This window comes from Oryzias melastigma, linkage group LG4 (assembly GCF_002922805.2).
Source record: "Oryzias melastigma strain HK-1 linkage group LG4, ASM292280v2, whole genome shotgun sequence".
Lineage (NCBI taxonomy): Eukaryota > Metazoa > Chordata > Actinopteri > Beloniformes > Adrianichthyidae > Oryzias > Oryzias melastigma.
The window spans coordinates 30,083,654-30,094,487 of NC_050515.1; the positions used below are offsets into that span (position 1 = coordinate 30,083,654).

The 10,834-nt window shown below is 38.8% G+C and overlaps 1 protein-coding gene across 2 annotated transcripts in view; it reads left to right on the forward strand.

The window, feature by feature from the left end:
• mef2b (myocyte enhancer factor 2b) overlaps window positions 1-10,834 on the forward strand; it is a 26,890-nt gene that overhangs the window by 11,747 nt on the left and 4,309 nt on the right. Inside the window, exons 4-7 of one of the 2 annotated variants that reach the window (XM_024258758.2) lie at window positions 672-800; window positions 906-1,089; window positions 3,854-4,002; window positions 4,164-4,278. In XM_024258758.2, the coding sequence (XP_024114526.1) occupies window positions 672-800; window positions 906-1,089; window positions 3,854-4,002; window positions 4,164-4,278 (577 nt within the window). The remainder of the gene's footprint in view (window positions 1-671; window positions 801-905; window positions 1,090-3,853; window positions 4,003-4,163; window positions 4,279-10,834) is intronic. The other variant, XM_024258759.2, reaches the window with a different exon arrangement.

A 10,834-nucleotide genomic window follows, 5' to 3' on the forward strand; every position in this document is an offset into this window, starting at 1 on the left:
CTAGGAACAGATGAGGGTTTAGTGCATGTGCAGCAGAGCTGTTGATGGAAAGAAGATCATTCATTCAAACAGAGTCTGTACAAGACACTTTGATTGATTTAAAAGGAGAAATACTCGGAAATGAAAACCTAAATGATTTATGATTACATTTGTTCTCTTTTAGAGGAAAAATGACACACAGACATAATAAAAACTCAAACAGGATTTTCATCAGAGGGGGGTTTTAAAACAACCCAGTAACTCTCACAGAACTGAACACAAATACTGTTAAGTGTGTTGTAGAAATCTTTCTGTTGCTGACTGGTATTTTAGTGCAGATTTTGTTTTTCTACTCATGTAAAGGTAATATTATTTATATTTTTCTTGTTGCCGTTTTGTAGTTTGATAATTCTGAATGACAAAAAATCTTAAAATTCAGGTCAAGATGCAATATGATAAAACAAATTAGTGGAGGAGACATTTTGTTCATTATTGTTAAGTATTCTTGTAAACTTTTTCATTTTAATTTTCTCTATTACTGTGGTTGAAACCTCGGTAGATGCCAAATTAGCCAAAAGAGCTAGCATTTTGCTAAAATACTAAGATTCAGTTACAGAATTTTGAAAAGCAACCTTTGATATTTAGTTTGAACAGTTGGTTCATTTCTAATCTGCGCATTTCTTCTGGTCCAGACCCTGCGGAGGAAAGGTCTCGGTCTGGACAGCTCAGAGCTGGACACCGAGGAGAGTGTGCAGGTGACAGCTGACAAATACCCCCTCAGTGAGAGCTTGGATCTCTCTGTGGCTCGTCAGCGTCTCTACGTCAGTCTCCACACACAATTTTTCCTCTGATCACATATCTAATGCAAACATAGACAGAAAAAAAGAGACATTTCAGTAACCGAGCATGTCTCCTTTGCTCTCCAGGCCCCTGCTCTGCTGTCCCCGGAAACACAGCTCATCGCAGGCTGTGAAAACAGTTTTCCCAACTCCTCTGCATCAAACCTGACCTCCAACAGAACCCTGGGCTTCAAAGCTGTGAGCTGCAGACCAGGCTCCTCCAGCCCTGCTGCATCACATGTGCACACAACGCTCATGTCTCCTCATGCAGGTGAGCCTGACGCTGATGCAGCTCCAGATCCTTTAGAAACTGGGCTTATTTGTTTAAAGCTGTTTTTATCTGCAATAATGGTAATAGATTTCATTGTATTAGTATTTTTTTCCTGAATATTTTTTTTCCCTTTAACATCAGAGCTCCAGTGTTCTTTGATTTACTGTAACTTTTCAACCGTTAACATGATAATTCCAGCAGTTTGTAAAGGAGAAAAGCAGCGTGAGCCGTTTTTCTCCTTTACAAAGTTACAGTACGTTAAAGATTTTATGTTTAAGCGTCACCGATGACGCCTCAGGTGTTAAAGGGTTAAAAAAGCACCATCACTTCCTAATGCATATCTGTTAATAAATCTTTGGAGATGCAACAGAAGCAAAGGCACACAAGTTTTAGGACTGTCAGTGGGACCAACATTTAAGGAAGAGCATAAAAGAATTCATCAATAGAATATGAAATACAAAACTTGTGTTGAGGAATAGAAGGGAGGGAGCAAGCGAACACTGTGGTGCCGGCTGGCCCTCTCCACAGGGTACAGAGTCATACTGGACAACTAATATTCACCTTCCAGTGAATAGTTAGGAAAAATGACAAAAATAGCAAATTATGAGCAATTGAAATTGAAAATTAATGATAAAATGAAACTGAAAAGGTTGAATTATCTGCGATAATGTTAGTGTGAATGCTTTTTGCTGGAAGTAGTCGCTGAAGTTGCTTAAGCTTTTTGCTGAAAATGCAAAGGCTATTTGCAAAATGTTAAATTTGCTGAAAGACTGGAAATGTCATTAAATAACTATGAAAAAGCCTATTTTGGCATCGACGAAACCTTAGTAGATGCCAAATTAGCCAAAAAAGCTGGCACATCGCTTAAATACAAACTAGACTCCAAATAGCCTAACACTCCTCAGTAAACTAAATTAGTCGAAGCTTTAGCATGTTGCTAAAATAGAAGCTGAACTCTAAATTAGCCTAAAAAACCCCAGTAGGTAACAAACTAGCCAACAACGTTAGCATGCTGCCAAAATATTAGCTAAACTACAATTTTTTTTACATGACTCTAACCGATAAAAAGAAAGCCCATGAATTTATTTAAAGGCTTGTTGATAATCTACTTTAAATGACTTTCTCATTCATTTCCAATGGGGCATACTCTACTCAATATTTCAAAAGTTATAAAGTTTACGAGTATCTAAAATACCAGCAGTAATGTCCTGAACGAGCTGAACGTTTGACACCAAGATCACTGAAATCACTGGAAGTGTGATTGAGTTTTTATGTCCTAAAATCGTACAGACAGGAGCAGGAGAATCACTACAGTGCTAAACACAAGACATTTAGCAGGAAAGAGGCCAATTTGAGGATGAAATATAACTCAGGAACGTATAAGCAGAGTGCAGAGTTTAAAGCATTTTGTTGGTATAATTGAGAACGTTTATAAATTTAGAAAACCTGTGACCTAAAATATGCAGTTTTGATCAGATATATTTTTTGTAGCCAGTATTTTTTGGTGTCAGATCGTTTCAGTTTATTGTTCTGGTGTCAGAGGAGGCAAAACTAATAAAAAGTGAGTTTCAAAAAAGAAAATGAACCATGCGAAGCCTTCTGAATGATTTCCCGTAATTAGCAGCTTAAAGAACATTTTGACATGTTTGCCTTTGCCTCATACATCAGAACAGCTTCATTTGTTACTCATGAATGGTTGAAGACTTTAGAGGTAAAAGCGTTTTCCTGAGTCTGAGGCAGTATTCACTTCTTACTGAGTAACTGCTGCAAAATTCACACGTACTGCCAGCCATCTGTGCAGGTGGCTGTGAACTCACAGGAAGTATGTCTGTGTGTTTTTGCTCGTCCACACATGCATTTAGTCCGTTACATGAAACTGGCTGTCAGCCAGTGCAGCAGCAGCAGCTCCGTGGTTTCTGCACAGAATCCATCACACCTGTCAGTCAGTCAGTCGCCCTCTCTTTGGACGACGATCATGAGAAATCCTGCACTTTGGTTCACCGCCTTTGACACTTGCTGGGTTTACAAAGAAATGAGACTCTGATACCACAGATTTGGATCCAGATTTAGTTTTTATATATTTTTTTAGTTTAGTTTATTTATTTCATATTCATAGCACACAATAAAAAAGTTCATAATACTCTTGACTTTGGTGAAAATGAAAGGAGGCAGAAGAAACCTTATTATCTCTGGCCCGTTTAACTAAACCATTAAACAGTTTTAACCAAATGTATCTCTTTGTATTGTAGTATAAATATGTCAACTGGATGGCAAAAGCAACAAAAGCAGACAAATAAAGTACAAAAATAAACCAAATACCTCAGAATGTTTTATTTTTTTATTTAAGCCGTTCCCAGCGACCTTATTACTCATGCTGTGTGCATTTGTTTTAATAATAGAACTGGACTCTTTCATTGATTTTTCAAGATTATTCCATAATCTGATACCCTGCACCACAACACTTTTGTCCTTCATTTTTGTTCTGAATTTGTTGGTTTTGAAGATTTCATGTCTTTTTAGGTTGTCATTGCTCTTTCTTTTTCCAAACGTTTCTGTATATTATGTGGCAGGCCTTCGTGATGCGCTCTACACATGATTTTTAGGATGGAGATTTGAACGTCAATCACATTTAGATCCGAGAGAAACAGAAAGAAACATATTTTATACAACAATAGAGAATATGCAGAAAGAGTTTTCAAAGAGACGTTTCCATTCAGAACAAAACAAGCTAGTTTCACTTCCTGCTTCTTTCTATCACCGTTAGGTATTGGCTATTCAGTCTTCTCCCATGGCAACGTAAACCGAGCTCTGGACATGAAAAGCCCTCCTCCTCTGAACCTGGGCAGCGAGAACCTGCGGGCGGATGTTGCTAATGCGGGCTTGGGATCCACACGAGCGAACCATAACTCTGCTGTGAGTGTCTGTCACTATGCAGTCTACTTAACCCAAACAGAACCATTCACAACCCACTCACACAATAATTAAGTTAAATTTCACTCACACGTTCTGTGGAAACTGACTTCACTGTCAATAAAATGAACATTTTTGGTGTGACTGTGTGTTTCTCTAATCAGCAGAGGGGTTTCTTGTACCAGGGCCTGCAAGGCAGCAACCCCATGGTGGCCATGGGCAAGGCGGGGCTTTTGAGTCACGGTTTGGGAGGCTATGGCCTTCCTCCTGGAACTGCTGGTACGTCTGCTGAACATCTGTGGTGTGGTGAATTTAGAAAATGGGTTTTAGTTTTTGAGGCTTTCTTTTTCCTTTAGTGTGATGCATGTGTGTGAAACATCTGCAGAATGACAGAACCCATGCTTTTAACAGCCAGGAGGAATTTGAGTCTAGTAATATACTAGGTGTGATTTATATCCAAACAAAACCTCATCACAACATAAAAAATATGGAGTAAAGCAAAAAAACATTTGAAAAAAATATTATTATAATATTTTTTCTGTAAAAAGGTGTGATCTACAAATCATTTTAGGACTAAAACTACACATAAAACTAGAAAAGTTGCATTACCTGCAATATCTGATATCTTGCTGAAAGTAGTCGCTGAAAATGCTGAAGCTTTTTGTTGAAAATAGCAACGCAATTTACTGTAATTGCTGATGGGATTTGCTGAAAATGCAAAAGTTATTTGCAAAATGTTACATTTGCTAAAAGACTGGAAATTTCATTAAATAACTATGTGAAAGTGCTGAAGTTGACCTAAATTTCTGAAAAACTCGTAGTAAAATTGCTTAAAAATCCTTAATACAAGCCAATTTTGAAAACAGCATGTTGCTGAAATAGAAGCTAAACTCTAAAATAGCCTAAAATACCTCAATAAACCAAATTATTTAACAAATATGAGCCTTTTGCTAAAATAGAAGCTAAAGTGTAAATAAACCTATGAAAAACCTCAGTAGATAACAACTTAGCCAAAACGTTAGCCTGTTGCAAAATTATTAGCCAAACTCCAAATTAGCGTAGAAAACCTCAGTAGATGCCAAATTAGCCAAAAAAGCTAGTATATTGCTAAATTACCAGTTAAACTCCAAAATAGCCTTAAATTCCTCTATAAACCAAATTAGTCAAAAATGTTAGCCTGTTGCTAAACTCTAAATTAGCTCAAAAAAACCTCAGTAGATGCCACGTTACCCAAATAAGCTAGCATAATGCTAATAATACCATGTTTTCTTAAATTAGTATAAGTCTGATTGAGTTTTTACGAATGATGTAATGCATTCACACAATAAACTGAAATGATATAAAACTATAAAAGCAATAAACTACAGTAAAATGAAAAAACCCTCTCCAACATTAGACATGATCAGAATGGTAGATTTAGAAGAAAGACGTCTTCTACACCACAGTGTTGTCTGACAGACTGGTCACGGTACCAGAGATATTTTGGGGCTTTTTGAGGTGACACAGACATGCTCAGAATTGTCTTTAAGATGTGCCACTTGCACAGCACAATACAAGATATGACAAATGCGAGCCGCACAGTGACCAAAGCCCTCAGTAGATCCTAATCTGTTCTAGCAGATCTCTAGAACAACATTTTAACCCTTTAACAGTGGAGATCCAATGTTTATGTTCTTGGACTTACTGTAATTTTTTAATTATCAACGCGATAATTCCAGCAGATTCTGAAGGAGAAGCGGCTCATCCAGCTAACGGTTGCAAAGTTACGGTTTCTCTCCCACATGTGGAAGTTAAAGGCATGCATTCTGCTTTTAGACTTTCTGACCGTCGTTTCTCCTAAAACACAGTAAGATATCTCAACACATCTTAACTGTTAGCCATCGTTCTTCGGCCTCGTAAAAGCATTGTGATAATTTGCTTACCACAAAACCGAACAGTCTGGTGGAGTAGACGTCATCAGATATATAAGGCTCCTCACAGCCTGTCTAATATCTTTACATCTTTCATCGTCATGGCGTCTTCCCTGTAGCTGCAGGGAGTCTCTCTGGGTTCACACTTCTGTAGTATTTCATCTTGTTGGCTGGACCGTTGGTGCAGCTCCACTAATTTTACATCAGCCCTTTGTTTACACTCTGTCCTGCTAGCTAGCATTAATCTAGCAAAAAAAAAAACTGTAAGGAAATATAATTTCTACCCAGCTGCACAGTTCTGATCCAGATTCCAGCTCAGACGAGGAAAACAAAGACGTTCATGGATCTGTTTGTCTGTAAGTGGATGATCAGAATGGAGCGGAGCAGGAAGGCGTTGGCCCACGGTGGCAGCTGCTGCTGGGAAAACCATCTGTTGTCTCTTTAGGTCTTTCTCATCAGTGTCTGTGGAATTGTTTCTCTTATTTTTGACTTGGATTCCCTGATAACTGTCCACACTTAACCACAAATGTAACCATTCCATATTTCTGAGCCTTTTCTGGGTCAGGAGGATAAACCTGACAAATGTGGCTGTTCTTACTATGACCAAATACAAAATCTGTGGTCACATCTAGACTCACCTCACCCTATTGAAATACATATTACAGAAACCTGAATTAGTGACTCCCTCTGCCTTTCTGGAGGCTCTGTAGACAGGAGCTACAAGACCTGCACATTGACCAATTGTGGTTGATGCTGAAAAGAATACGAAGAACTCAGAACTTTGTGCTTCCTTCTGAGGACTGTTGTCTAAAAATAAATTGACAAGATTTTAACGTGTGCTCAAAATCTGGGTTGTGAATGACCAGTGGAGCAGAACGACCCGCTCTTCATATACCCCCGGCTGGTGGCTGGTGGTACTTGATATGTACATCCGCTGTCTGCAGACATTTACACATCGTCCAATCAGACGCTGCACCGCTGTCACTCCGTTTCATCATGACGTCACCCCACCTGACTGCAGCTGTCTGCATTCACCACCACTCCAACAATTTTTCAAATGTTCGGGTGGCAGTTAATCTTGAAGATTCTGTCAATGCCTCCCCATCAATCCCTCTGTAGCATCTACGTACGAAACCTGCGGCCACTGAATGCAGGTTTTTTAGTTAAACCAGGTTGAACTTTGACCAATCAGGGACTTGGATTTGGTAGTGACGTATGGATGCGTCCTTTTTAGTTCGCTGAAGTGCCAACCATTTGAAAATGATTATGGAGGAGAAATTAATCATTTGTGTCTGGCTAGAATTCTTTAACACCAAGTCTTTCATGCATCGGAATAGAGCTTACAACGTACAAGATTCACCAGATTTACACCGATAGGATATTGTGTTATTGCTAATTCTTTTTATTTATCGGGCTTCACCCTTCAGACGTGATAACATGGCCCACAGAGGTCACTTCAGTGACCTGAATGTTGAAGTTCTGTTCATCCCTTTTCTAAGAAGGTGTCGGGTTTTCTCCGCTATGATCATGTCATCTACTATCCTCAAATGTCTCCAAAACATTTAGCTTTCAAGCTCAGAAATACTTGCCTTGCTGACTTAGACTTGCTTAAAGGAGACGGCCGTCTAAAGTAACCAACACAGATTAGACCTGACGGCTGTGGGAGAGACAGGAGACACAATCGGAAGATATACTATTGTGTATTTAAAATGAAAGTGTTTAGTTTGTGTTTGTGTTAGCCTGGGGGTGGAGCTGGCAGAGCAGACTCTTCCTGGAAGGGGCTGTTCTCACTCTGTGATGTCATAATGTGAGGACCGGCTTGTTTTCGGGGGTTGGGAGGGCTGGTGCTCAGACAGCAGGTTTTTAGAGGACTACTCAGAAATGAGTTAATGGATCAAATACTTCCTCAGAGAGAATTGAACATTTTAATACACTTAAAAGCTGTAAAAGTTGATTTTGCTTGATTAAGGCCCTTGAATAACTTTAGTGGTGAGATTGAAGGCTGCTGTGTGCACATTTGTGAGGCAGCAGCCATCGGTGTGCCTTGAGCTTTTGTGACTTCTCTAGTTCTGCATTTGTCAATCTCTTTGGGGACAGTCAGATCAGGTACAGGCAGTAGCGGTTCACAAAGCCAAGACATTTGCTCTAAATACTATTTTGTCACGTATCATGAGACCCCCTTTCTCTCCTAATTCACACAACCTTGTTTTGAACACTCAGAAAAGGTTACAGATGCTCTGAAAAACAGTGTTTTTGTGTGGGTCACATCATGTTAGGGTCAGGCCGTCTGATAGGGACGACAGTGGAGGGCTGGAGCTTTTTATTTTGTCTGTGGAGACGGTGTTGAAGGTTTCTTTAGCTCTCCTGAACACAGAGTCTACATGTGATCTGTAGCAGAAACTTGTACTTATTAGTGCTGCTGTTCAACAACATGTGTACACTTGGATTTGTTGTCTCACCAATAGAGGGCGATACATGTCATTCAATCTAAATCATTCACCACAGCGCCACACAGTGTGCATGTCCTGCATAGACCGTTCTGTGGTTATAGTACAACATAGTTCAGTTTTGAAGTCAAGAACTGTTCAATTGTCCTAATTGTGTTTTATTCTTTTCAGTTGATTCCAGACATCCCAGCAGTCCTTCTGAAACCATATATAGCAACAAGATAGCTGTCACTCAGTGTCTCATTCTGAATGATTTCATTATACTTCTTCTGTAGCTGTGTTAGCATGCTGGGCTGTCTTTAAAATCCCCCATGAAAAGGTTTTTAATTAAAAAAAACATTCCCAGTAGTGTTTTGATAATGATTATGAAGTTTTAACCAAAATCCCACAACTTAAATCTAAGGGGGCGTGGCTTTTGGAGCTCCGCCCCTGATCCCCTGTCTGATTATGACAGCTCTGTGTCTCGTTAGCCTAAATCTTCACTGCTACATAAAAACATTTCATTTAATTTATTTCTGTCTTTCATGCGTGTTACATCCTGCTGCTGCAGCCTGGCATTCTCATCCACCCAGTTCCCTTTGGCTCACCTGGCAGGTGTGGCCAATCTGCTTTGATTGGCAGATAGTGTCTACTTAAGCCAGAGGAGGCCACACCAAGCCAGGCAGGGAGCAGAGCAGCAGGCTGGGTGGTGGTCTGTGTGGTGTTGGTTTGGGTTACTTTTGTCCTCAGCAATCTTAGATTGCTGGGTTTTGTTGTGTTAGTTTGGGGTTGGGCCTCGGTTGTTCTGATTTGCGGGCTTTGTTTAATTTCTGTTTGATTAGGTAGTTTTCTTAGGCAGCCCTTAGCAGGGAGCTGCTGACTCCGACGGTCGTCATGGCTGGGTCAGCAGTCTCCCTGACTTCTTTTTCTTTTGGCCAAGGTTCCAACTCCGTTTTGGTTTGCTTTCTTTTTACCATACCCACTAATTATCTTACTTTATTTCAGGACACAGGTTTCCATTTATTTTAATAAACTGTGTTCCTTTGTTTGGTTTCCAGTTTTAATGTTATTGTCCCCATTGATGGCTATCCCCTGGACTCCGGGCCAGTTTGCCCATTGGGGACGTAACATATGGGGGCTCGTCCGGGATGGCCATCCCCCTTAGATGGTCATCCCCTAGACTCCGGGCCAGTTTGCCCATTTGGGACGTAACAACGCGCCATCATAATCCACAATAAACAAAAGGTCAAACACACAACATAAAAGAAACAGAAACAGAGTGAGAAGGAGCATGATGAAGACCAGCTCCTATTATTCATGCCCCTCAAACAAAACACTACACAGCTTTGGCCATCCAGATCACATCCATCTATATGATCACTTACATGTTTTTAAAACAACTTAGAATTTTCAAATACTAATTTTGTATACAGTCTTTTTAACAGCAGAATTGTATGTGAAGTTTTTATTTCAGTGATTAAAGAATCCCACAGTTTTATTCCAGAAAACACAAAACCTCTTTGTCTTGATGAAGTCAGAGCAAAAGGTCAATAAAAATCCCCTTTTATTTCAATTCTGACAGTCAGTAATTAATTAAAATTTCCCACAGACATGTTCTGGAAGCACTCTGTTTTTAATCTTCCACATGGTCACAACTGTACTTAACTGAACAAGATCTGGAAATTTGAGGCTGTTGGTTTTTAACAAAAAGTTGATGGGTGTGGTCTCTTGGTTCTGAATGATTTATAATTCTTATAACTTTCTTTTGTAGTAGGTTTAATCTATTGGTGTAACACTTGCAAGCATTTGCCCACACCTCATTGCAATAGAGGAGGTATGGGACTATGAGGGAATTGTGTAGTATGTGTAAGACATCTTTATCTAGAATATGTTTTACTTTATGGAAAATACCAATGTTTTTACTTATTTTCTTTCTCATATAATCAATGTGGGATTTCCAACTAAGTTTATTATCAAGTACAACTCCTAAACATTTTATTTTATAAACGTTATTAACAACAAATTCCTCAATTTTAATATTTCTATTTTCTCCATAATTTCTTGTTCCAAAAATCATACATTTTGTTTTTTCCCAATTTAGAACTAATTTGTTTGCATCAAAGCATCTTTGTAATATAACCATGTTTGTAATGACTGATTCTAAATTGGATTCCTGAACTGTAAACAGTCGTATCATCAGCAAATAACAGAAAATGTATATATTTTTAGATTTCATGGATGTCATTGATGAATAATATAAATAGTTTAGGCCGGATTACAGAACCCTGGTTAGCCAAAACAGCTAGCATGTAGCTGAAAAATTAAACTCTTAAATAGCCTAAAAAATCTTAGTAAACACCAAAATAGTCCAAAAAGATAGCAGAATAACCATTTTAAAACTTAAAACCGTAACTTTCTAACATGAATACGAATAATAAAAAGGCAGGAATATGATTCCAGAATAAATCAACTTAAACCTTAAATAACTTTCAATATTTT